At 39.5% G+C, this 27893-nt stretch overlaps 2 protein-coding genes and 1 long non-coding RNA gene across 3 annotated transcripts; 1 reads left to right on the top strand and 2 right to left on the bottom strand.

Annotated features, from left to right (window-relative positions):
* Nucleotides 1-4150: 4150 nt before the first annotated feature.
* LOC115003436 (gonadotropin-releasing hormone II receptor-like) lies at nucleotides 4151-6453 on the top strand. The gene is made up of 3 exons (XM_029425197.1): nucleotides 4151-4705; nucleotides 5606-5810; nucleotides 5948-6453. Exons 1-3 carry the CDS (start codon nucleotides 4157-4159, stop codon nucleotides 6451-6453), a joined length of 1260 nt encoding a protein of 419 aa, XP_029281057.1. The 5' UTR covers nucleotides 4151-4156.
* Nucleotides 6454-8500: 2047 nt separating this feature from the next.
* LOC115006356 (uncharacterized) lies at nucleotides 8501-14657 on the bottom strand. Its single transcript, XR_003832053.1, has 3 exons — nucleotides 14099-14657; nucleotides 13818-13947; nucleotides 8501-8634 (listed from the first exon to the last, which is right to left on the bottom strand). It is a non-coding gene; the product is annotated as an uncharacterized LOC115006356 (long non-coding RNA).
* A 10891-nt stretch (nucleotides 14658-25548) lies between these two features.
* Nucleotides 25549-26350, bottom strand: LOC115026711 (high choriolytic enzyme 1-like). The gene is given in 2 exon segments (XM_029459643.1): nucleotides 25549-25698; nucleotides 25700-26350. Coding segments are annotated over 2 exon segments (801 nt in total).
* Nucleotides 26351-27893: the final 1543 nt, after the last annotated feature.

Here is a 27893-nt window from a genome sequence, read left to right as displayed (position 1 = left end):
TTATATGAGAGAGTAATGATTCTCCTTTAGGAGAGTTTTTCCTCTCTTGTGGTTGGCAAGAATTCAACAAACATATCAATAATTTGCTGTACAGTAAAAGTGGAATGAGATGTGGTACAGGTCCTTGTACATTCAAATCAAAGTGGGTCTTACACATTCACCCTCTACCTTATCTTATGTTTTGGTGACGTGCAGATGCTTTTCTCTCTTCAGTTCAAACCTGATGCCTTGTCATGCAACATTACAATCATCCTGTAACAGAAGAGGAGCTTAGCAGTCTACGTCAGAGCCTACTTGGTTTGAATCCAGGTTGTAACTTGTCATCCAGTCTTGAAACCATTTCTGTCACTCGCTATTGTCCAGTAAGTAAATCAAATATGTCAAAATATCAATAGCATTCAGGGGGTTTAATTTCACTCATTACAGCAAATATTTCCTTTTTCTAAACCTAAAAACAACAAAGTTTGTGGTACATGGCAGGTTTAAGGTTTAAAAGTTATACATTTGTAATCATATTTTAACAACGTTAAAGCCAGTGACGCTAAATCTGAACTCCTGACTGTGACTGTCTGTTGTATTCCCTCTTTTTTTGTTTCTCGAGTGGAAGCGCACATAAGACTTATTTTGTTACTTCATATAAAGAGCTCATATTATGTGAGTGGTAGTGTAGGTGTTTGACAACGGGCAGTAAAAACCAAGGCTGCAGGCTGTTTGCAGTCTTACAAAAATGTGTTGGAGCTGAAAAGCGTGGAAACAAGACCTACTCCCTGATTACATTTTCTTGTGTGTAATCACATGCAAAACTATAGTATATAACTGTGCAGGCCATTGTTACCTTCAAGGCCAGGTACGTTGACGTCAGGTACATGGCATTGCAGTGGCTGCAGCTGTCAGCCTGAATGTAAGAGGGTAATCAAAGTTTATGTTTGATTAAACCAGAATTACCAGATTCAGGGCCATTTGGGGGCAGCAGAAACAAACTGTAAACACAACACTGTCATATAATCATCTCATAAAGAAATGGTTTACTGTTCCCACCCTAGAAATAGTCCCACATAGAACCCACAAGAATGTGTCATTTTTACATGTTAGATTTTGTACGGATTAAACATTATGTGATGATTAAGACCCTTTCCCACTGGATAAAAAAACGCACGACTAACATCTGGCTTCTGTATTTAGTGGGAAAGGACTCAACAGTAATTCCAAAAGACTAAAGACAAAAGACTCTGCAGTAGACACAGCCTGTGACTCACAGGTGTTCATCGGCCCCAGCTTCTGTCAGCAGTAATGGAAACATGACGCCTGGGTCGACAGCCTCATTTTAGTCCCTTTTCTGGCGCAATGCTACGTGAGGGCAAATAAAATCTGCATGACTCAATATTATATAAGTTTCAGGTTAAAAAAGGCTTGTTAATGGCTGTTACATGCATTTTATGTACAAAGCTTCTACGCTTTCTTTACACTTGGACAGTCTAAACTGTGCTGTAGGTACTGTATCACATTGACCTGTGCAGAAGAAGAGAACAAGACTCAGTGTGCACTAATTATATTAAACCTTATCATCAACAGATGGCAAACAGCAGCTGGAGGAGCCAGACCACTTTCTCTAAAGACGCATCCCTTTATCTGTCTGTTTGAACGCTGCTGCTAGCTGGAACATAGACGTCAGACTGGAAGAGATAAAAGTGTTCCTCCAGCTTTAACAAGGAAAACAAGAACATTATGCATTGTACGAGAACATGCAGCTGATGGATTTTATCCCATTGGATAAATAATGTGGCAATATAATGCATGCTTTCTCATGCACCACAAAAAATAAATAAATACATCGCTCTGAAACCGAGTCAACAACAAATGACACACTATAAACTTAAGCTTGGATTGCATTAGTTTATTTTGTATAGATATTCTTGTCATTTTGTACACTGCTTTTAAGTATCATCACATGACCTTGCAATCAGTTGTGGTACATTTATTAAAGTACTGTACTAAAGTACAATTTGGAGGTACTTGTACTTTACCTGAGCATTTCTTTTAGATGCAACTTTATAATTCTACTCCACTACATTTATTGTTATTACTTTAGTTACTAGTTACTTTGCATATTTAGATTCTTAATACAGAGTATAACTCACTTAATGAATTATGATATAATATTAGAGGTTAAGATACGCAGCAGTGTATAACATACATCAAATTTGCTCCAACTTTATCAGCTGCAACATTAAAGTGATGAACACATTAATGCATTACACATTATAATTCAGTGATATTATAATGTGTATGATAATGAAATGGGCCATTCTGCATAATAAGTACTTTTGACTTATGGTACTTTAAGTATATTTCGATGCTAGTACTTTACTTGTAACAGAGTATTTTTGCTAAGTAAAAGATCTGAGTAGACTACTTCTTCCACCACTGCTTAGTTGTGACACAAAATTAATACAGTTATAAAGCGGGTTTGATAATGGTGTCACATTCATTTTACTCCTGAAGGGTTAAAATGACAAACTTTGCCATTGAACTGACACTCCTGGGATGCGGAGGAGCGGCTCGTAGCCGCGCCCTCACAGCGACGTGCACAGAGGAGGGGGACAAAATACAGACAGCTTCTGAAAAACTCCGCTGACATAAAACGGAGAGGGAACACTGGAGACTACTCACAAACCCAGTGCTGTATGAAAGGAGTCCAGCAGCGAGATGGAGCCGCAGCAGCATCTGGGACTTCCATGAAGAGGATTTCACTTTGTTTGATCACAGTCTGATACGGGCAACACGGGCAACAATGTAAGTTTGTTCTAGCTATTTCTTGTATTTATGTATAAACAAATATGTATTTTTTTGTTATTGCCATACAAAATAAGAATACAAATAGGCACACGGTAATAGTGTAAATATGTTTGATGTATGGTAACACTGTGTTGTCACTGTTGTGAAAACATTGTTTTTATTATGCCTTCTTCATATCAAACGTAGAAACCAAATAAAATCCAAGATACTTTAAAAAAAAAACAATTTGTTATCCTTTATTTAGCTCGTAAGGTCTCATTGAGATTGAAGATCTCGTCTCCCAGGGAGTCCTTGTCAAGACGGCAGCACAAGCAGTTTCACTTAAAAACAATTCACCTGTTAGCACACATACAATACTTAAAAGCAACACAAGGGAATTAGTAAAAGAGGAGAGACAAACAGGCCATACCAGAGATATCAATAATATATTTAGATAATTATGTAAAGCAGCAACATGTTTCCTTCAAGGCAGTTTGTAAAATACCTCTAAAGGTATTCAACGAAGGGAGTATACTTCCAAGGTAGGGCTCAGGGACATGGAGAAATATCTCAATATTCCTTATCAAATACCTCAATATCAACATTGCTAATCATGAATAATTGATAATGAAGAATTGCCTATTGGTGTTTTTACTAAAATATTAACACAATGAGACTTTTATAAATATTTAGATAATAAATAAATACATTAAATAAAGACAGCACTTATACCATATTAGGATATTGAAAATCTAAGACAATATCTAGTCTCACATCACGATATGGATATAATATCAATGTACTGCACAGCCCTATTCTAAGTTAATGACATGTTGCAGCTTATTCCATGCCCAGGGTGGATAGAAAGAGAAAGCATAATTAAATTTATTGGCTGTGAGTCCTAACACTATGCAAATTAGAAGCCATTACTAAGATTTAGTTTATTTCAATTTTCACTATTCAAAGACTTTAAGGGTTTATATTATGAATGACAAATAATTATGATTTTTGGCAGATAGGAGAATATTTGTGTTACTGTAAGTAACTTGCTTGGTTGTCAGGTTTTGCTGTTGTTAGTCCTGCACATTCTATTGTGCAAATCCCCCCCATGCACATTATGTGGTTTGTTATGAGCAATCATCGCATCAGTGAGCAGACAGATAGCACCCTACACAGCAGAATGCTCCCTCTCTGTCAGCCACTGTTTTACTCACAGAACTATTTTTTAGTCTTCTTCTGCAAATTCATGCAGATGAATATTTTTGCACCAACTTCATGCACAAGGCTCATGGGTGTATATGTTTGCCTTATCTCCCTTTGCCACCACTAGCCTCTATGTAAGCTGAACAGTAAAGCCTGACTCCTTGCTGAGGGTCAGAAAATGAACGCCTCCTCCTGCTGTGATCCTGCACTCACCATGTATCAGCAGAGCTCAGGATTTGACCTCAATGCCAGCTGTGACTGGCTGACTCCTCACTGTAACTGGACTTTGGTGGACGAAGCGCCGCAGCTGCCCACCTTTTCTACAGCGGCCAAAGTCAGAGTGATTGTTACCTTCATCCTGTGTGGCATTTCCACTTTCTGCAATTTGGCAGTGCTGTGGGCAGTCAACGGCCAGAAGCGCAAATCCCACGTCCGAGTGCTGATACTCAACTTGACTGCGGCCGATCTCTTGGTTACCTTCATCGTGATGCCCGTGGACGCGGTGTGGAACATCACAGTCCAGTGGCTGGCTGGCGACCTGGCCTGCAGGTTCCTGATGTTCCTCAAGCTGCAGGTCATGTACTCCTGCGCCTTTGTCACAGTGGTGATTAGTCTTGACAGACAGTCAGCTATCCTCAACCCTTTGGCCATCAGCATGGCCCGGAAAAGGAACAGGGTCATGCTGATGGTGGCGTGGACTATGAGCGCCTTGTTCTCGATCCCCCAGGTAAGGCCAGATGACGATGGTTTGACAAGACAGGAGATAACTGCTTGTTTGATTCAGTTAAACATAGTCTTTGAAGCAAGTGATTCAGGGAGTAGAGTTGGGTTATAGGATCTCTCTCTTGTGTTCCTCAATATAAATAGCAAGCTATAGGTCTTAAAATATGCAGCAGATTATTGGATCAGCATGTCTTATCTCACTCTCACAGATATTTTAAACTGTAGGCAAACCACACATCCTAGAGGAAATTGAAATCTGGCTTTACATGTAGTTGACATACATTCTTCTACATGGTTCATCATTCTCTCTTTATCTCTGTGAATTTACATAAAAAGTGGCATTTCCTAAAGGGCTTTGCTGCACGAAAACCTGCTGTATGATTTAGGGGCCCTACAAGGGAAGTATAGATTCTTCACTTTGCTTATTTTTCATGCGTTGTGCTATGAATGTCCAGCAACACGTTACATGCATACAGACTTTTCAAAATACACTTCTGTCTTCACAGGAAACAACTTGGTTAGGTTGAAGAAAACATTGTGGTTTGGGTTAAAATAACTATGGAAGGGACATTACCTAGTCTAGCTGCTTAGCATAAATACTTGAAGAAGCAAGACACAGGTTAGATTTATGATTTGTTGTTTGTATTTTCAAACACTGTGTTTTCATTTTTAATGTTACAAGACAAAAGTGTTCTTCTTGCCAAGTTATGTAAAGCACACATTACTAATTAACATGAAACACTACCATTTGGAAGTAAATGATATGCGATACAATGAACATAATAACACTGGAACACCATTATTATATAATGCTTTAATCTTTCTATCCCACATATGCTAAACAGGGAAGAAAATACTTCCCTGTGACAACTACTGTTATACTTTTACATTTTTAATTCCACAGATGTTCATTTTCCATACTGTGACCATCACATATCCAGCCAACTTTACTCAGTGCACCACTAGGGGGAGCTTTGTCACTCACTGGCAGGAAACAGCCTACAACATGTTCACCTTCTCCTGCCTCTTCCTGCTGCCGCTGGTCATAATGATTATCTGCTACACCAGGATCTTTATCCAGATCTCCAAACGGATGACAAAAAAGAACTGTAAGTTCAAAGCCTGGTGTTTGATTGGTCAGAACGAATTCAGAAAACTAACAACATTTGATGCATATTTTAGTAATAATGTTGCATGTTGACATCCCATATGTTCCTTAATACTCAACACTCTTTATTTCCTCCAGTTTCCTCAAACGAGCCACATCTCCGTTGCTCAAAGAACAACATCCCCAAAGCTAGAATGAGAACTCTGAAAATGAGCATCGTCATAGTGATCGGCTTCATAGTCTGCTGGACTCCGTACTACTTGTTGGGTTTGTGGTACTGGTTCTTCCCAGACGACCTGGAGGGAAAAGTGTCCCACTCCCTCACCCATATCCTGTTCATCTTTGGGCTTTTCAACACCTGCCTGGATCCCATCATCTATGGCCTGTTCACCATACGCTTCCGCAAGGGGCTGAGGGGCTGCTACCGCAAATCTGCAGTGATATCAGAACTGAAAACTAGCACGGTGATAACGAAATGTACTGCAACTGCTTTGCCCTCTAAAAGAGGGATGGCCACTGGTGAAAGTGACAGCAACTGTGAACAGGCTGAGGCAAAGTCTTCTGACGGCAATTCACCGACTGTGTTTAGTCAAGGAGAAGAAGGACAATCTTCTCATTTCAGCGCTGAGAACAAAATAGGATGAGAAAACAAAGTAGAACCAATAGGCCAATATAAAATAAATGGACGTCGCCACCGTGACATCACCCATTGGTTTGTGGATTACTGTTTTGAAGCCTTGAGTTTGGCATTTTGTTGCCATAGTTTTATTTTTGGATCCAGAAGTGACAATATTTGGACTGAGAGCGTTCGCATTCCTACACCTCTATCATGATTGCTTGCTTGCTGTGATAGCAAATTTGTCAATCACAAGGTAGCCATGCCCTAAAGCATAATCTCGTCATGCTGTAAAGAAGACTTGAAACTAGTGATTGAGACCATAAAAACATTAGGAAAATGTCAACTGAGGTAATAAATTAAGTGAGAGGTAGGGTCATTTTCTCATAGACTTCTATACAATCGGACTTATTTTTGCAAGCAGTGGTGTCGCCCCCTGCTTGCTATTACTCAAATGCAGGTTAAAGGCACTTCCGCATAGGCTTTACTAAGACACAGAGGTAACATCCACTTTTTTTATACGGTCTATGGTAGAACAAGGAACCTGGCACTGCTAATTGTTCTATTTCACCATTCTTTCAGGATTATCTGTATACTGGACATGTTTGTTTCACAACTAGACATGATGTGCATGTGTAAAATAAGACAGAAAAACATAAAATATCCGTCATCTTGATGTGTCTTTGTGTGTGTGGTGAGGCTATCCATCTGACATTAGGCTTATGTAACATCTTTATGAACACAGTAAACATGTTTGGAGCCGTTTGATGCTTTGTGTGTTGTGTAAGTGGCTCCTATTTTAAGACGTGCTTGCCATATACAATATACTTTCACAGGGGTCTGGAAAAAGCTTCAGGACGAAATGAAAAATAGAAGATGGTGATTGTCAGGTTACACAACAGTGTTGTCCGTGTTGTGTATGTGGTTACACACATGTCTATTAGGAAGCCTCAAATGACTTGGTTTCTGAGGTTGAGCGCTTTCATTTGCAGCGTTCCTACACAAAACAAGACTAGAAGCTTTAGAGATGCATTATCCAGTCCGTTCCCTTGGAAAGAACAAAGAACCGTCCAACATGTTATAGTAGGCAAAGCACAATGTTGCTAATAACATTAATGAATTCTTCGTATGCATGACAGAGCCAACATGCAAAATACCAGGAAGCTAAAAATGATTTACTCCTGTATTTTTCATTATGTGACATAGAAAATGTCTTCTTCAAAAAGGGCCTTTAGAAGTTCCACATGTTACTGCATACATGGGAAACAAGCTTGAAAATAAAGAGTACAAAATACATTTTATTTACTTTAAGGTAAACCTTCACTATTTTTGCTTCAAAACTTATTTAAACGATTAATCTGTTATTAAAATAATTGACAAATACATTTCTGTTAAGGATTAATAATTGTTCAACTCTAGCTGTAACCATTGGGTTCATCCTCCGTCAGAATCTCTAGCTTGGTACGGATGCAAATAAAATGTGTGTTGTTACAAATGTATCAAAAATAAATTGCAACAAGAATCATCTTACAAAGAACATTTTGTGACTTGTGATTGTTATTAAGTGAATATCAGCATTTTGTTTAAACATAAAGTTGTAACAAATAAAGTTGTAACTAATTACCGCCTGTATGATTACATACAGGCGGTAATTAGCTGAGGGACAGTGTAGCAAAGAACAAACATCGAGGTGATACGGCTAATAGTTAGCATACAGCTAGTTGATTACCAGATGATCGGTAACACAAATTATTTATATATGTTGGATTTAAGATGGATTGCAGATGATGTGGTCCTGATGGCGTCATCGTCTGTGAGCTTCAACAGTCACTGGATCGGTTCGCAGCCGAGTGTGAAGCGGTTGGGATGAGGATCAGCACCTCAAAATCTGAGGCCATGGCTCTCAGCAGGAAACTGGTGGATTGCCTACTCCGAGTAGGGAATGAGTCCTTACCCCAAGTGAAGGAGTTCAGGTACTTTGGGGTCTTGTTCGCGAGTGAGGGCACGTCCAGCTGGGAGGAGACCCTGGGGAAGACCCAGGACCTGGGAACGCCTCGGGATTCCCCCAGTCGGAGCTGGTGGATGTGGCCCGGAGAAGGGAAGTTTGGAGTTCCTTTCTGGAGCTGCTGCCCTCACGACCCGACCCCGGATAAGCAGTAGACAATGGATGGATGGATGGATTTAAGACTGGTGCTGTAGTGATTCTGTGCTGGGAAATCATTTTATTAATTAAAACTGTCATTCAATTCTGATATTGTCTCCAGTTTACTCATTGGGTAAGTAAATATCAGTCAACAGTCAAGTTAAGGAAGGATTTATGTTTAGGTAGGTACATTTTAGCTATTTGGTGTGTTTTCATAAGGGATGAATGAACAAATCATGTCAGAAGTTGATGTTTTTTGGTGGGGTAAACAGATTTTCCCTTTATATATTGGGTACACCTTTGCTCATGTCATAAAGTTCCCTGATAGAACTTAACTACAAGCCATTGGTTTGGACAACCTGAATATCACCAGTCAGACTTTGGCTTCTAAATTAACGTGTGGCTTCTGGCTCTACTTGACCGGAAATCTCCTGGGATGACTTAAAAAAGGGCAGTGACTCTCTTCTTGCTTTCTGATGGCAGGGATAGACAACAGTGACCAGGATGCTTTGGTGTTTTGACTCACCTCACCTGTGGGACTCGCTGACTGCGCGGTGATCTAAACGTCTGTCAGAGGCAAAGAACCACAGCTGACTAAACCTTCACAGATATCAGCCAAATCCTTCCAGGCAGGCTTTGTATAACTCAATGGGTAAAGACAGCCAGGGATAAGGGTTTGTATAAAATAGTCCATCAAATGGATTATGCAAATGAAAAAGATGCTCGACAATATTTATTTAAGCTTTAATTTACCAGATAAAACCAATTAAGGTAAAATCTCAAGGGCAAATATAAAATAGACTCCTTTCTTCAGTCTCAGTCTGCACGTGTGGCACTTTGAAGCCTAGCTAGGTATTAAATTTAAGATTAGGTATTTTGTGCAAAAGGGTGATTGTGTACAGTCAGCAGTCTGAGAAGACTACTCTATATTTCTGAATGTTCTTTAATGCTTTTAGGTTGTATAGTACTCTTTACAAATAGATGTAATTTTGTTTGAGAGGTTTGTTTAGTACATGGAGAACAATTGTCTGACAATTGAAAGGGCAGAAAAACACAAACATACCTCTGAGCAACAGTTCAATAAGAACAGAAGAAATCATTGATAAAATAAACTGGAAGTTTAGCCTCACAATGTGTGCAGATTTAAACCGCTTCCTGTTTCAGGAGCACAATGATGCCTGTAACAAGCTGCAATTAACAGGCAACATGTTGCTTTAGCAAAGCTCTTCAACTTCACAATAGAAGTCAAAAGGTTGGTCCAGAGTTAGCACTGGTGTAATCAGCTCAACATATATTGTATTGACAAATCACAGTTTAAACCTCTTCGATGTAACCAGCTGAGTAGACTGCAGAGACAGACAAACTCAATATTTAGATCCTGATTCTACTGTTGTGGTTCATAAATGATCGAGGGTCATTTACACTTCATGGAAACAACATTCAAAATCCAAGTAGCAACAGTATTTTCTGCTGTCATGCAACACTGTGGGGACGCAGACTAAATGGAAGTTTGAATCGTTTAAATCAAATCAAATTTATTTATATAGCCCAATATCACAAATGACACATTTGTCTCAGTGGGCTTTACAGACTGTACATACGACACCCTCTGTCCTTAGACCCTCGCACCGCACAAGGAAATACTTCCTAAAAGAAACCCCACAATTAAAAGGGGGGGGGGGGAAATGTTAGAAACCTCAGGGAGGGCCAACACTATTTAAAATGTAAATACATTTGGTGTGTGAATTAAAAAAGAGTCATTATTGACAATCATCCACACCATGACACTTTTAATTTCTGACAACACATAAGGAGTCCTGATATACAATATAAAGTATAAACCAATATATATGATGATTTATCTTGAACCCATCATTGTACAAAGTGGATTGTGTGGTTGTGCCACCATCCTTCATTGTTATAGTGTTACTAAGTTTTCTTCTGGCTGCTGTGTTGAACAGGATGGTCAAAGTCTCTGTCAGAGTCTCTGATGGGACTGAAACATTTTAGCGCTGTTGTTTGTCATGTCGTGACCAGTCCCAGTGAGACCTCTGTAGACCCTGAAGCTGTGTCCCTGTTACCAGAGCAGTCAGCACGTTTGGTCAAGGGCACTGATGTGTCAAACCAAATGACTGAATGGCAATGTGGAATAAACACACAGACGTATGACACCGCTTTAGTTTTGTTTTGGCTGGTCACCTGTATCCCCTGACACTGGAGTTGTTATCTGTCTAATTATATTTTTCAGCCAAGACTAAAAGATGGAGGCCATTTGATTTGCTTGTTGCTGCTTTCATTGTTTTGGACTTGGCCCACATTACTTTCTCATCACTTCTCGGCTGGATATTGCCAACTCATTCAGTGCTCACTGATCCTTCCCACGCCTGTCTACCTCTATTACGTCTCCTGTAGTAAGAGCCGAGCACATCGTCAGATGAGCACATCATCACACAGGCATGTATCCCAGTCATGCCGCTCAGAGAACAGATGCACATAAATGTATCGCGCTAAAAGACAGCTGCTGGGGCCAAGAAACGTACATGTTTTGCGCTTGACCTCATTACAGCTGCCGATACAATGTCCTGACAGGAAAATCACACAGATGTACCGGGTATGTTGCATCACAAACACCTAAACCACGCCTGTAGCTGCCAGTAGCTCCTCAGAGGCATGGAGGACGCTGATTGGTCTGCTGACTCGTGGTTCGGACACAAACATATCACACAGGATTTGAAGCCTGACAAGATGGACTTTTGTAATGTTGTGATATCGCAAGAACCCATCTGTCATGCAAGTTAAGGAATTGGGTGGGAAGAGTTACAAGTTACAATCATTTTTATTTAGTAAATTGAGATTTTATTTTAAATCCAGTAGTTGGCGTTCATGCAACATTTTGGATGCCAGCCGCCACTAAAAACTAAAGAAGGAGAAGGTAGGTTTCTTCGGGGGAGGGGATGCATTAAGTACTCACATGGACTTCTTGCTCTACCAGGTAAGCTACTGGGGAGCCTCAAGAGGTAAGTCTGCTGTCTTCTGTTATATTTGGTGTGCTCATTGATTTTTAATGATCGCCCATACATGAATGTCAGCAGTAAGTTAGAGATCTTGTATTAATGGTATGTCAATTATTTTGTGTGATTTGTATGCCGACTCTGTTCAGCTCACCTTGAGTTGAGGCTGAGAAGGTAAAATGCTATTCACTGGAGTAAGGGGGCGGAGGGAGTTGCTAGCTTGCTGTGAGGCTGCAGCTTTCATTTGCTTGGTGTTACTTTCTCTGTGCTTACTGTCAAATGTTATGTGTTGTTGAAAGCAATTAACACAGACTGTTCAGTATATCAAACTGAATTTATTCTTTGTGCAGAAACACTCTTGAATGAGCCAGGGGAGCAGAGGAATGCTTCATTTCTAAGTGTCCTTCACACAAGCGTACACCATCTCATCACACAAGTTATTTCTGTGACAATGAAATGTTGGATGGGCAACGATATCAAGTGCCTTGAAGAGGAATTTATATATGCTCAGAAAACGTCCTTATCGGATACTAGAACAAATAATCATCTTGATGGATGCACAGATCCGCACTACGCCTTGCTGGGATTTGAGCGGTGTGCCAGATTTTTTGTGCATTTTCTATATGGTCCCACAATCCCATTTTGGGCAAGAAAACACTTTTGAATTACTTTTTAGTAGCTTTAAATTCAGAGGAAGGAGCCAACTAAGATCTTGCTTGACTTTCTTTGCCCCTTTTTTTCCAAAAAAGAAAAATCTCACATTGGAACCAAATCCCCTTTTTAAAAGGTCAGTTTCAGATAACGGTCGCAGCTACTTTATCGTACAGACTAATCAAACATTGATGCAGATAAAGTGCAGAGATAGCTGAAAGTCAATGAGGACACATCTAAGCCCAGTCCTTCTTTTCCGAATGCAGGGAGCTTTAATCATTGTTCATTAGTTTTGACATGTCATGGTGGCATTTAACACATCTAGAGTGACCTTTTCAAATATGTCATCACAATCAGGAAGTGGACTGCTGAAATGTAAACCTGTGAATTAAATGTTGATTAAGTCAAGTCAGATTACAACTATAATTGACCTAGGGAGTTAAAAGCTATTATAAAATTTACATTTGCATTATTTCAATATTTGCATTCAGGAAACTTTAATTTCCTAGTGGAAGCAACGCCAACACACCCATCATCTTTCATCATGTAATGTCTTGCAGCTCCTCCTCCCACATGTAGTGAGGGATGTGCTCCCTCAAGCATTTCCCAGGTGTGTTTCAGGATCTATTTTTAGTTCCTACCTCATCGTACATCACAACGGACAACACATTTTTTAGGGGCTATTAATTTAACCCTTTTTTTTATATCTTAATTGTCTTTACAACAACAACAGTAACTGGAAAAAAAACAAAAAACCTGAAATAAAACCATACAAATCGACACAACCAACAACAGAGAAAGTAAATAGGGGTGCTAGTCTCGACCGGTCATAGAGTTACTACCTTACTGTAGCAAGGGGATAGATATGCATTAGTCTAACTACATGCTTTATACAACAATTTACATTGGTATGTATTCCATCTGTTGTCTTAGGACATGGTTGTAAAGAAGGGTGACAATTTTAGTTACATTTATCTAGAGAGCCTATAATCATGTAAATTACTTTTTGAGTTTAACTTCAGCAAAAGCTACATACCTCTACTTATTATGTTGTTCATTAGATAATCTTAACAAAACCTGTTGATTTAACCTTAAAAAAAGGTTAGAGGTGTCATCAGCTTGTACCTCAGTGATATGGTCATTTGACTGACCACAAATCTATTTTTACGAATTATGAAATTTAAAAAAATGTGTTTTAGCGCAAGTTACCATAACTGAGTTAATTATTTCAATTTTTTATTTATGCAATCTGTCTACATTAAGCCTTTTGCCCGCTAATGTGCAAATGCATAGTATTTTTATTGGAAATGCTCCGTCAAGTGTTCACACTTAAATAAATGATTCAATGAACAACCAAGATATGCAAATATTGTGCTGGCTTTACTTCGCAGCACAGAGAAGCTGGGTCAACTTTAGAATCCTATTCAGTTCATTTAAATTAACAGGGCGCATAGGGCATCGGCTCTGTGTCGCCCCATGCCTATCAAAAAATAATAAAAGTTTGGATGATATGGGGATTTATTTTGGTCTAACTTTAGTAATTAAAGGCTACATGTAGCAACCACAACAGCAAACATAAAATATTACCTCCTGACGGGCATCTCAACCAAAGAGGGCATATAGGCTGTTCCTCAGGCAACTTTAGCCCAGCGTTGTACACGTCCTTGCAGCTGTGTGACCCTCCGAACTGCCTCCGGACATCCTGAAAATAGCAAACCTACAGAAACACAAAAATCAAGCATTAGATTGACAGCTTTGCACTGTGCTTTATATCTGTTTTTTTTTACATCTATAAAAGAGATACAGCTGCGAGACAGCAGCTCGCTCATTTTTTCAAACCACTGTTCCCAGTACAGGTTGGTACTCACATGCTCCTGTTGAGAACATCCTGGGTTGCCCAGAACTTTGAAGCCAACTAAAGAAGAGTCTCTCTAGATTCCTTTGCTGCACTTACTGCTGGCGGGGAGCAGCATGGGTGTCGTGCCAGAACCGCAGCGTCTATGGCTGAGTAACTTAAGTAATAGGCCTATTAACTAGCATGCTATGTCTTGTGTTGTTGCACTTTCTTGATGTTTTGCTATTAGCAAAGTTGTCAACTCAAATATTTTTGCTTATAAATAATGTAATCATGACAAATGCATGTGTAACTTTACAGCTGTCCATATTAAAGACAGCGGTGTATTAGTGTATTGCACTCTGAAACTGTAATAAAAAAACAAAGCGAAAATAAATACAATTCCCGGTGATTTAAAAAACAATTTCTCATTAGAAAGGAAATAAAGTATTTCTTAGAGGCCTTTAAAAAAAAAAAAAGATTTACATCTTCCTGCGACAGTCTCCTGTCCAGAAACATTCATTATTCCCCAGGCCCCTTCATTATTTCCATTTTCCATCCATCCACCAGAGATGCCCTCTGACTTTCCTGTCTTTCCCCATCACTGACTGCCCCGCCAACCTGTTCCCTACTTCCCTCATCAGCCCTGCAGTTACCAGAGAGTCCCCGCCCACCTGCTCACCTGCATCTCATTCCCTCATTAGCCTCCCATTTCATATACCGGTCCAGTTCCATTCTTTCCCTGCCAGACCTTCATGGCTGCTCTGCTTCTATTGCTAGTCACCTGTCAGTAAGTCTATATACCTGCTGTAAATCACTGCAGAGATCCTGTCTGCTTGCTCCATCTGCATTTGGGTCCTATCCCTGTGTTCACCGCATAGTGACAGTAAGAACAAATATGCTTGGGGTGGAGGGCCACGGACAGGAAATTGGAAAGTATGGAGAGATGAGTAATCTGATTTTTGGTTGTGTTTTTTGAGGTCTAAAATCTCACCAGACTTATCCTTTTAGCCTTAAAATATATGAAGTCTGTAATGGCTGTGCAAAACACATTGGCTGCATTGATTATGTTGATTACAGGATAAGTTAAGGACGCAATAGCAAGTTTGCCCTGATTGCCATTTATATCTAAACCATGCTCGGGATGTGGTCATCACTCATGGACTCATGAATTGTGTGCACACTCTCGGAACTACCTGAGAAGTAAAGAGGAAGGTAAATAAAATCTTGTTGGTAAGGTGACTGCATCAAAAGTAATTGGAACTGCATGTTCTCTGATTGTATTTATTCAATTGCTGATCAAATTGAATGTTGATCTATTTCCCAGGGTTTTAGACTCTTAGATAGACCAGACATGTAAAAGCAGCTTTGACTGCAGTGATGCATGAGGGTGATTTATAGCGCCATTAGAGGGGGAATTTGTAAAAAAAAAAACAACGGTGAAGAAACCGGCTATGAAGATTGAGTGTACTGCGGTAAACCTCAATCTTTAAGTAGTAATTTAGTCCGAGACTCAAAATAACACATTCTGCCAAATGGAGATGATTTCAGTTTCAGTGAATAAAGAATACTATTGTAAGTATTTCATATCCCAATTTCTGTGCACCAGTGTTTTCCTTTTACCAAAGGATTTGGAATTGTTTTCTATAAACCTTTTACTCTCAGACAATCATTGAATCATTGCCCCTTAGACTGTCTCCTTATCTGTCGGTCGTGTCTCGCCTCTGTTGCTGCATGTGAAGCTTGTTCTGTGGTGAAAATGTCCAAAGGATATTTTTTTTTCTGTAAAAGCAGGAAAAGGCGGAAGTGGATTATTAATTTCATGGTTAATCAGGAAGATGTTTTACTGCTGAATGAAACTGTGTCTTTAACCTCTCCACCCACTTTACCAACATTAATTTCATCAAAAATCTTAAAGCAATTTTGGTGTGCAGGGAGTGTTTTCTTTTTGTTAACTCCAACGTCTACTTCATGTACGTGCAGTGAATGATGAAAAAGAAGCACATGACATGAGGAAAAAACTTAATTATCTAAGGATACTAAATATATTAAATACCCTCTGTTTGAGGAATTGGTAAAGGCAGCCTAATTAAAACCTTTTAACCGGTTGATGGAAACTAAACTACTAAGCGAGATGTAAAGGTAGAAAATATAATGGGGGGGGGGAAGGAATTGTAGCTCATGCACTTAATAACCTAACCAGCTTTAAGATAATGAGAATCCTGGAATGAAATCACTGAACGCTTCAACTAAAATTGGAATTATTTCCAAGGATACTGAACATAATCACTGATTATCATAATCATAATGACAATAAATGATCCTCCCTGAAAAGAGGTGACGTAATGATCAAAGGTTTTTTTAAACGGACATCAGCATATTAACAGACTTCCCAGCATGCAAAAACACTTTCTTTTAACAAAAGCCTTCTCTTTACCTTTACCTTGTGTTCTTGTCTTCTCTGTAGCACCTTGGGATTGCTTTTAGCCATAAAAGGCGCTTTACAAATAAAATGTATTATTATTGTTTGTAGTCATGGTTGTTTCCTTTCAAAATGAAGAAAACAATGCAAACCACAATACTTATAATAGATAAAATAACATTTAATTTAACAAGCAGTTAACTTTTTTTATTCAATTTAACTCTGTTGGTTTTACATTTTTAAAACTCATGAGACGATTTATTCAACTTCTGTTGAGCCAGTTGGGTGTGGGAAAGGATAAACATATTCTATTGTTTAGCACGGCTTAGCTTGAACAGTTTTATCGTTTTTTTTCTTGCATACTTGCACAAAACACTACACTGTTGCATTTTAAGAGGCTGCATCCTGGAGATCATGTGGTGCATACAAATCCTTTGCACATTTTCTGATGTTGATGCTCAGTGGCTTAGATTTCAATTCTGAACAATGAATGTGATAAGTTAAAGTACTGTTACTGTTATGATGTTCAGTTCCTTAAATTAGTTATTTTGTAATGAATCGTTAACAGCAAGACTGCTTTCGATTAAAACAAAGATGAAAGTCAAGGTCCTTTCAGTGTCTGCAAGTAGTGGACGTTCTAGTGTTTGACCGGCACTAGATACATATAGAAGATCTTTTTCTTTGATTCAGAGGGACTCCCAGCCATCATGATGTTTGAAATGAAAGAAAGTCCTGTCACAAACAAACCCTTGATATATAATATACAAAGTACATCAACTTAGACCTACACTAAATTTGTCCATTTGGCAGAACTTTTACTTGTTTTAAGTAAGTAATAGGATAGTTTATTTTGTGAAAAATACTTAATCTACGGTGGCCCTGAGAGCTCAATGCACTGCAAATCAAGAAAACATCTTCACAAATTTGACAACACATGCAGCATTTAGAAATAGCACTGCAAAGAGAAAACACAACTAAACCCAGAAATGTTTTGCTCCCAACACAATGATGTACGTTTCGAGGGGTCACTAAAAAGTGATGCACACAACTGAGACACACTTGTTGCCACGGTTTGTGGCTTATGAAGTTATTGAGTTCTGCTATCCGCCAGTGCTGTTTAAAAATTAGCTAAAATATATACGTTTTATTTTATCATTGCATTTGCTTATTATTAGCCTGCCAATTCAGAGAGGTGTATGCTAAACAATGGCTACCACTACCCATAATGCAATGCGCCATGACGTAGTGGCCTATTCTCTATAATTTGAGGGAATACATACAAGTAATTATGAAATGGGTTAATGTTAAGTTAACTGGTTGTAGTTACTTTCAGAAAAATCAAGTAACATTCAAGCACAAAAAGAAATTGCAAAGTCACAAAGTAAAATTAAATAGCAGTTGTCCTCAGATGAACTTGATCTGGGGTCGGGGATGACACAGTCAAACAACAGGGACAATGACACATCAGGATGACATTTATAACAACACAGGAGGACGACACGTCGTGCAGAATGACACAACATGGAGGACGACACATCAGGAAACTCCGGAACCCCGTAGTTATGTAGGTTAGGAGGGACGAGCAATGCTTGATTTAGTCAACTCCCTGGAACTGCATCCTTCACTCTTCTTCTCATTCATGTGCTACACGGAGACCAAGCTGACAGATGATGCTGTGGACAACATCTGTCACATGCAGTTCAGTACCCCTGTAAGGTAGCACCATACATCAGTACTGAGCTACCGGTGAGATCATCTGCTCTACATTGAAGGTATTAACTGTTCTTAAAATGATTAACATTGCATTTCACGTCAGTTCAAGGAAACTTAAATCAAGAACACGTTTTCCTTAGTAGTAATACACAGGGTTAAATACACAATCATACACAGTGCAGTCCATTTAAACTGTTATAAGGGTTTTTATTGTTATGCCACGTGGTTGAAATGACAAATAACAAACCACATGTAGCTTATCGTGGGTATATCAGAAATATTTAGCTGGAAATCGCTGCAAACAAGTTTGATGAGAGCAGTGAGACTCAACCAAAATAGTAAAGTTACAGGCTGTAAAATGAGAACTACTTAAGTAACTAGAACTACTTAAAATATGTTGCAAAGTTCCATAAAGCTGAGGGCAACTGCAGAGTAGGGTGATAAATATTTATGGGTTCATCATTACAATTGACTCCTTTTACATAACACTTAGTCATGTACCCCATAATTTAAAAGTATTAATTATGTTTTGAAAACCCAAACGGTACACTAAATAAACCGGCACATGGTAGAACAGCTAGTATGATGCTTATATTCTAACAATAAAAAACATTGTTAAAATGTTACTTTTTGGCTGCCAGCTAAATATAGATTTAATTAATGTCTTCACATTCTCATAAATGTTATGTTTTCTACAAATAATACCTTTTATTTTTATTTGGAATAACAATATACTAATGGTATACAGCGCATTCAACTGTAACAACTTTCCATTTGATAAAGAACAAGCCTAGTAGTTTTAAATAGACATTGATGTGATGCCAACATGTTTCTGATCTTCTTACTGTGATCTTACCTGGGAGGCTACTCTACCTAATAAATACATTTAGCATTTGTGTTAGTGATGAACAGCAGCTGATTGTGATCATAATATAACTAGAAACCATTTGGCGGTGGGATCACAGCCGAAACACCAAAGTGGGCCGACTGCACCTCAATGTAAGAAAAAAAAAATATATATATGTTGCACTTATATTGGTTTGGCTTATTTGTAGCTAATGGTTGAACTCATATTCTATTGTTTCTGTATGTTGCACTTTTGTTTGTCTTATTTGAAGCTACTGTTCGGCAAGATTCTGTTTGCACTTATTGTAAGTCGCTTTGGACAAAAGCGTCAGCTAAATGAACTGTAATGTAATCTGTAATGTGAGTAAAGTTGTCCTAGCTTTTAACTGTGGCCATCTTCAAACTCGACCTTCACTTTGGTCTCAACACAGCTGTAAAGTTTAGTAACTGTGTCTCTAAAGAAACACACACTGACAGGAGAACTCCTGATTTTCCTGCAAAGTATTTATAGTATATCTGATGTTTCAAGGCTTACACTAAACAACACATACAGTAACAGTGGGTAATATTTACTGAAAGCATTGAAAAAAGGAGCACTGATTAAAAACATGCACACAGTGACTGAAAATGTCTCAGCTTTAGAGATTCAGATGCTTTGTAGTTTAACAGAGTCCATTTCAGAAAAGCAACATATGACACTTTGCTGGTTGGATTACTTCCTTATTCAACATGGTAAGTCTATATTGTTGCTTAACAATGGAGTGCTATCAGAGGAGAAGGCTTATTGGGGATTTCAAGTATAATAGGTGGCAAGATGAGACCGTATGTACTGGCTTTTAAAATGAAAGTGTGTGTGTGTGTGTGTGTGTGTGTGCGTGTGCGTGCAAGAGAATAAGGTAGATGAGGCAGGGTCTACATACAACAGGTATGCTGTTGAGTTCTGCACCTCTAATATTCCTTATTACCGTTTCATTTCTGTCTATAGATGAAAGGGCTGTGTAGGATCAAAGGAAGCTTTGAAAAAGTAGATGCTGCACCATGCTTACATAAAATGTCAACTTTGAAAACACACAGAAGAAGAAGAAGAAATGTTTATTTGTGGAGATGGAGATGCCAAAGGTCAGAGAGGACATTTTGTAAAATGTGGATGTGAATGCATTCAACTATTAGTTAGATTTCCTTGAACAATGCATCCAACCTGCTCAAACCTTCTATTATAGGAACCTGGCTCTGTGTGTTAAGCATTCATGTCTGCAGAGACTGTTGCAGGGGGACATCTGGCAGATGCTCATAAAAGCAGTCAACTGTATCTGTGAAGGCACTGTATAGATGATATGATACTGCAATATGGTAGACTATAGTACTGTGTATGTTGAGGGATGAGAGGGATGAGTTTCTCATTTCCTTTTCCAGTCTCTCAGGGGGGTTGAATCTGTGACCTACTCTCATGACAAGAACACAACATAAAACTTTAATGATCGCTGTGAGGGGATTTTGCCAAAGTAGAAGGAGGTAGTAGTAGGAGCAGGAAAGGAAAAAAGACAATACATGCGCCTTACATGAATGACAAATGCAGTGCAGATGTGAGAAGTTTGGTGGCAGAAATGTGCTACTGAGTAACTACATTATTAGGTGCTTTGCTGCCATCTAGTGACATGAATTCCACAGACAGTAAAACACTTACACAAGGCTTTGATACAATTATGTCATTACTGGTAAATACTAAACAAGGCGGCAGTAGCTCAGTGTGTGGAAAATTGGCTTGGAAACCGGATAGACGCGATTTTACAAATAGACAAGTGTGTATTTTCTTCTAAATATGTACTGTGTGGCTTGTTATTAGGTACTGTTTGCACACTCAATACTGTATAATACTTTAAATTCTAAAATGACTCAATTGTATATTGAATTTAATTCAGTGGGAGAATGATGATTCTAAGTATTTATGAATGAACAACACGTGAATAATGAAACATATGATCAGCATCTAAAATATCATGCAATGATAGATTAAATAATGCAAGGGCATATAAAGTAGTTAACAGTAGAATCCAATATTACAATTACACTCAGGGGCATTTGTTCTGTACAATGAGTACTTGATCATTTAAGTGCATTTAGAGGATAATACTTATGTACTTTTTTAAAGTTAAGATTTTAAATGCGGGGCTTTTACTTGAAATGGGATATTTCTACATTGTGATATTAAGCAAGGGAATACTTCTTCCATCACCAAATCACTAAAACAAATCATTGAATTTGAACAAAACCGAACGTATGCTGCTTGGAAATTGTAAAATAAGTACAAGTACAAGTTATGATGGTCAATGTTATTATAGAAAAAGTATTTTCTATAAGAAATTTCTGAGTGTGATACTAGAGCACCTAATATGCTGGAAACCTCATATAACATATGTGCGAGCAAAGTTGTCAAGGAGCGAGCTAATTCCGGATCGACACACATTGTGGATCATTAAGCATTGTAGGCTCACTGGTGTTCATACCAAACCTAAAAGTTTCAAAAGAAGTACAAAAAGTTACTTCTGGAAGGTACAGAAATGAGGAAGGGGAATCACGCAAATGTTGATATTGTTGTTATTGGTTCCTTGTCTTTTTTTTTCACATTCTTGAGTGGGCAGCGTTGTTAATACGTATAACGAGGATGAACATAGTGCAGGGGTTCTCAACGGGGGAGGTGGCGCTGAGAGCAATATTTTTGAAAGGGGGCGTTCATGTGTTTTTGGGGGGCGTTTACTTTATAGGCTCTACTATGTTGTTAAATCTGAGATTTGAAAAAAAGAGCGAGGCAAAGACCTTGTAAGTGTAAATTTACTTGCCAATAAATCAAATTCTGAATTGATTCTGACCAGTGTTCAGGCAACTTTGTGTTCTTTTTAGACTTTTATTTTGATGAGCGATAAAGTGCTGCTTAAAAAACAACAACCCCGCCAATCTTTACTTTAAAATGTTTACTTTAATATTAATGTTGGTACTTTATGATCGAAAGCATGAATGTTTTTCCAAGGATACACCACGGAACGAACGGCGTGTTATTGACGTGGTTACAGATTTACAACAGGGGTGTTCCGCTGACGGGCTTGGCGTGGGGCGTGAGCCTTTTACAGAGCATTTGGACCTGATCAAACAGTTAGGAGTCATATTTATAAGTGTTCACAGATTTTATTTTATAACAATAATTACAATAATTACAGTTGTTTTTCTAATTGTTAAAACTAATCGTAATTAATGGTAAAAAAAACTAACGCTCTGGTCGGGACTTGGACCAGCAGCTGACGAGCTGCACTCTGGCTGCTCATAGTAGCAGAGCTAACATTTGCATCACTGGTGCTGGATGTTTTGCACGTTGTAGTTCTCTCCTCCTTACCTCCGCTCTGTCTCTGACTGGAGGTGTGCACGCATGTGTGTGTGTGTCGGGAGCGGAGCCCCGCCCTTCGCGAAACAGAGCAAAGGAGAGAATGTGAATGCGTAAAGCAGCAACGCAGTAGACACTGAAACGTGCACATAAATCAGATAAATAACATAAGTATTTAGTTTATTGAAAAAAAGAGCACCTGTTCAATGTGAAAAGTGACTTGTGATTTGGCACTATATATATAAAAAACTAAAAACGGGGTTCCGTTGGGGGGGGGGGGGGGGGGGGGGGCAGCACCTCAGACTTCTTCTTTTTGTGCTCGTTTATCGTTGGAACACTTAAGAGTGCAAATTGTTTCGCATTTCTGAGGCTGCTGTGTTTAACACCAATTAAACTTTGAATGTCTGACCCGTTTCTGATTGGCTTTAGTCTTTGACACCGAATAAAGTTTGAATCTCAAACTTCTTACCGTTGCATTTGTTTAACACTCCTGAATAAAATAGCCCCACAACTATACCACTGACATAGTGGTTTAGTTGTGGGGATAAATGCTGGGGAGGAGAGTTGGTTTATGTTGGTTTGTGTTATGAGTGTTGATGGATTAGCATGTTGCTTCTTCCTACTGCATTTTGCAAAAAATAATTACATTTCTTATGTTTGGAATAAAGTATATTCAAATTAAAATTCACACATTGATGGATCACCAATATCAACTGATCAATTGATTTGAACTGTATTGAATTGAACTGATTGGACTGTCTCTATGTGTCAGCCCTGTGATTGATGGGCGACCTGATCAGAGTGTAACCCGCCTCTCGACCTATGTCAGCTGGGATTGGTTTCAACCTCCCGAACCCCTCAATGATGAGCGGGTGAATGGATGAATGATGGATGAATTGAATTATTTATAACGTTCACTTAAATGAGCTCCAGAGGGTACTACAGTCACACTACCAATTAAACAGCTCTAAAACCGAAGCCCTTCTAGTTGGCACCCCACAACAGGTCCAGTCCTCCTCCATAACCTGCATCACCTTCTCCGGTCAGAACATTCCACTCTCATCAACAGTCACCAATCTGGATGTTAAAATGGATCCTCACCTGACCTTTGAGGCCCACATCAGACAAACATGCAAGAACTCCTTCTACCACCTCAAAAATATTGCCAAACTCCGCCCCACACTCTCTCTGTCAGATGCTGAAAAGCTTGTCCATGCCTTTGTCTCCTCCAGACTTGACTACTGCAACGCACTTCTCATCGGGATTCCTAGCAAAAACATCCAGAAGCTGCAATACATCCATAACAGCGCTGTTAGGATCCTGATGAGAGTGCGAAAGTACGAACATATCACACCCATACTCAAATCACTGCACTGGCTTCCGGTCTCACTCAGGAGGATTGATTATAAAATCTCCCTTTACACCCATCAGTGCATTCACGGAAATGCTCCATCCTACCTCAGAGAACTGCTCACCCCACAAACCTCCACAAGAAACCTGTAAAGGCTAACCTCCTCCTTCCCCCCAGGACCAAGCACAAAACCATACGAGATCGCGACTTCTGCTCTGCGGCTCCCAGACTGTGGAATGCTCTGATGTGGGCCTCAAAGGTCAGGTGAGGATCCATTTTAACACCCAGATTGGTGACTGTTGATGAGAGTGGAATGTTCTGACCGAAAAAGGTGATGCAGGTTATGGAGGAGGACTGGACCTGATGTGGAGTGCCAACTAGAAGGACTTCGGTTTTACAGCTGTTTAATTGGTAGTGTAACTGTAGTGCCCTCTGGAACTCATTTAAGTGAATGTTAGAAATAGATGGGGCAAAATGGGAAAACTGCACCTACCCAAACATTGCAAAAGTGAAGGTGAACCTTCAAAGTTGCAGTTGTAAACACCTGATTAACGTTGTGATTTAAAACAAAACAACTTGGTTTATGTTTACACAGAAAAATACTTGGTTAAATTTAGGAAAGGGTCATGGTATGTGTTAAAATAAGTATGTTTGTTACGTGTTGCATAACTTAAAATAAGCCAGCGTGTTGAGTTCTGGTTTCAAACAGGATATGGAGAGCAGGCAGTCTTGTGTTTATTCACCCATTCATCCATACATTGAGCAAAAAACACCTATCCACCCCCTACCTACTTGCTCTTGCCTTTCCTTATACTACGATAGCCTACCTGACTTCCTCCTTCGCTTCTGTTATAATTATTATGGCCACTAGAGGTCTACATCGTCCTGTATTTGTATCGTTGATCAACCATATGAATATATGATAACGGCCTTCTGACCTACTAGAAGGTGTAGCAGGCACGTTTTAACCCATATCTATGAGGCTGCTGACATTGTCATACCTAAAGCCACGGTGCTGACATGGCTTACAAATCCAGAAGTTCATATAACGTCCCTTAATGCTGTTCTCGAGGTATTTACAGGGACCTCAAAGAGTCTTCTAACCAACTGGATGAAAAAGTAAATGTCTGTTTGTTGCAAGTAAAAAGATCACTGGGTGTTTTTCAAACATAGCGCTGTGGCTCAAATATATTGGTTATACATGAGAGGCACACACTGGCGCTAACGTTCAGTGAGGTTCGTCCTCAATAACTTATTTCAGTTTTCAACATATTAGTTTGGTGCAGAATAAAGCATGATTGATGTTACACTGGTGTTTTTTTTACCTCACGAATAGAATACTGAAGCCTGAACGCTGTGTGACTTAACAGTAGACTGAAAAATGATAAACTGAAGTAAGGGACCATCTCAAAAGAGCATGCATAATTGCCAAGGCATTTTTTAGGAAGAGATTTGTACTGCCCACATTTTACACAAATATTCATCATTGAGCAATCCCATTGGTCAGTGTCTACACGTTGGTGCTAAGGTGTGTATGTGTGAATTTCTTTTTGAAGGAACACAAATGAGGAAAAGCAACTAGACAACAAACCGTCATTTTTCATTACCTTTATTACAGATAATTTAGGCGTGTGGAGAGTCATATGTTCCGTTGTATGATCATTTGACAGAAAGTGAAATATTTGGTGTTGATTCCATAGGTAACAGTAGCTTTTGATTAATAACAGAAAAAAAGAAACAGAAAAGTGGAATTGATTGCATTTAGCTTCAGTAATGTAATTAACAGCTGTAGAGCGCGTTGATCCTCCTGACATCCAAGGAGGACATTCCCGTTCTCTGGCCGATCTGGACGTTGGGGTTGGGGATGGGGGTGATGGAGTCCCTTCCCTGCTGGATGGAGAAGGCTGTTCTTCCATAGTGCATGATGGAAGGAGTAGTCGTAGGGAGTGTTCAGGTTGTTGGTGGAATGCTTTTTGAAGTTGTAGGCCATCTGCGGGTTGATGTTTTCCCAGTTGATCCTGACGTAGCTGTCGCGGTCGCTCCTGGTCTGTTCATGATGGAAGCCCAGAGCGTGGAGGGTCTCGTGCTGGATGACGCCGTGGTAGATGCAGCCCCGCCTGTTGAGAGAGAGCACCTGTTTGCCTCCCGTCCTGCCCATAGCGGAGAAACACCCGCCTCTGTTCTCGATGCTGATGTAGTCGTTCTGGTTCTGACGGGGCACGAAGCGGATGCAGGATCTGCTCTGGAAGGAATTCAGGGCGTTGATGATCTTCTGATTCTCCGATCTGGTGAACTGACTGCTCACGGTGAAGGGGATCGTCACCATCCTGTTGGAGGCTTTCTTCCACAGGCACTTCTGAGACCAGCACTTCATGGCGTTTCTGGTTGTGGGAACCATCAGGTCTCCTTCCAGCAGGAGCTCATCGGTGTTGTTGTTGGAGGTCAGAATCCTGGTGGTGATGTCGACGGTGTCTGTGACTTCTTCTTCTTCTTCTTCTTCTGTGTTTCCTTCCTCCTGGAGAGGAAGTGCCTGCGAGAGGCCGAGCAGGAGCAGCAGCAGGAGGCTGGCAGAGGGAGTCATCTTCAGGGTCGGTCTGGAGGCTGTGGAGCTGCTGTGGAGAGACTCTTTGAAACGTGATGTTGGACTCAGTTCAGTCCAGGGTCTTTATAGTCTCCTCTACAGGTGTGTCTGCAGGAGGATTATGGGTTGGGGTCTAAACTTCTAGGCCTGAGTAAACCTCTGAAGGGAGGACTCCAAGGACACACCTGCTTTTTAAACATGGTTTTTCATCTCTGGTCATTATATGGATGGACACAGCTTCATGTTGGATTTGTTGAGTTAAACAAATTATATGGTCTTCAGCCAATAAGACCTCACATTAGAGTCTCTTTGTCAAAACAACCTTAATTCAAGCAGAGTAACGTCCCTTTTAAACTTCCTGTTGATATCTTATTCCATACAATTGGATTGCTTGTATAATTAAAATGTGTCGATTTAAACAACTACAAATACATTATTCGGATAGGAACAGATAATGGGCTCCAAACGCATATGAACAGCATCTGAATATTTGAAATAATATTAGCTCCCCCCATAAACGTAACACCACTTCTTCTCAGGATCATTACTCAGTAAAATCCAAAACACACAGACATCATACTTACACTGCTACAATCAAAATAATTACCCTTTTATAGTGGTGGCAGGATATCTGATGTCAAGTGAGCATGAGTTTAGAATAATAGAATAAAGAAGTTCCTCATACCTTCAGCTCTTGTCTTATGTTTGACATGTCTGCAATCATAGCTTAACATGTTAGCATTATAACATTTGCTAATTAGCAAAAAGCATAAAGTCAAGCTGAGGCAGATGGGAATGTCATTAGTGTTTGAGGTCATGGGCTATAAAACATATAAGACTACGTTATAAGACTTATCAAAACTTCGGTCTGATGGTGGTGTAGATGAAAAGTCAGAGCACCATGAAATTGATTACAATTCATCGTGAGGGAGACATGAATGTGTGTTTCAAATTTCACGGCAATACATCCAATAGGTGTTAAGAAATGTTCCTCAAAACCATAGATTTCAACCTCATGATGGCTCTAGAGCACGGGTCTTCAACGTTTTTCAGGCCAAGGACTCCCAAGCTGATGGAGAGATGGAGCAGGGACCCCCTACTATATATATTGTATAACATTGTGTTTTATATTAATCTGGGCCTAGTGCCATCTATAAACATAGCTACCCTGTTATTGTGCATTCAATACTAAGCTATTCAATTAATACTAAATGTGTGTATTGCTAACTGAAAGATAACTGCTTCTGCCTTCATTTATCTGTTCACTACAATATGTTGGATTCATGTCCATGTGTATTTAAAGACATTTAAATTTGTTGAAAAAAAATGTGTTTGAAAAATAAATAGCCTAATCAACCAAAGAATTCCGCGACCCCCCTGCAGTACCTCGGTGAACCCCCTAGGTGTTGCGGACCCCCTGTAGAAGAACTCTACTCTAGAGGAAAGGTCTGGGGATCAACAAAGTCAGTAGGATTCATCTTCTTGGGACCATAAATGTCTTACGACTACCATTCTAGTGCTTCAGATGGGGCAAAATGGGAAA

Source organism: Cottoperca gobio, chromosome 3 (genome assembly GCF_900634415.1).
Source record: "Cottoperca gobio chromosome 3, fCotGob3.1, whole genome shotgun sequence".
NCBI lineage: Eukaryota > Metazoa > Chordata > Actinopteri > Perciformes > Bovichtidae > Cottoperca > Cottoperca gobio.
The sequence above is the reverse complement of the archived record's forward strand: the minus strand, read 5'-3'. Positions and strand labels throughout refer to the sequence as shown.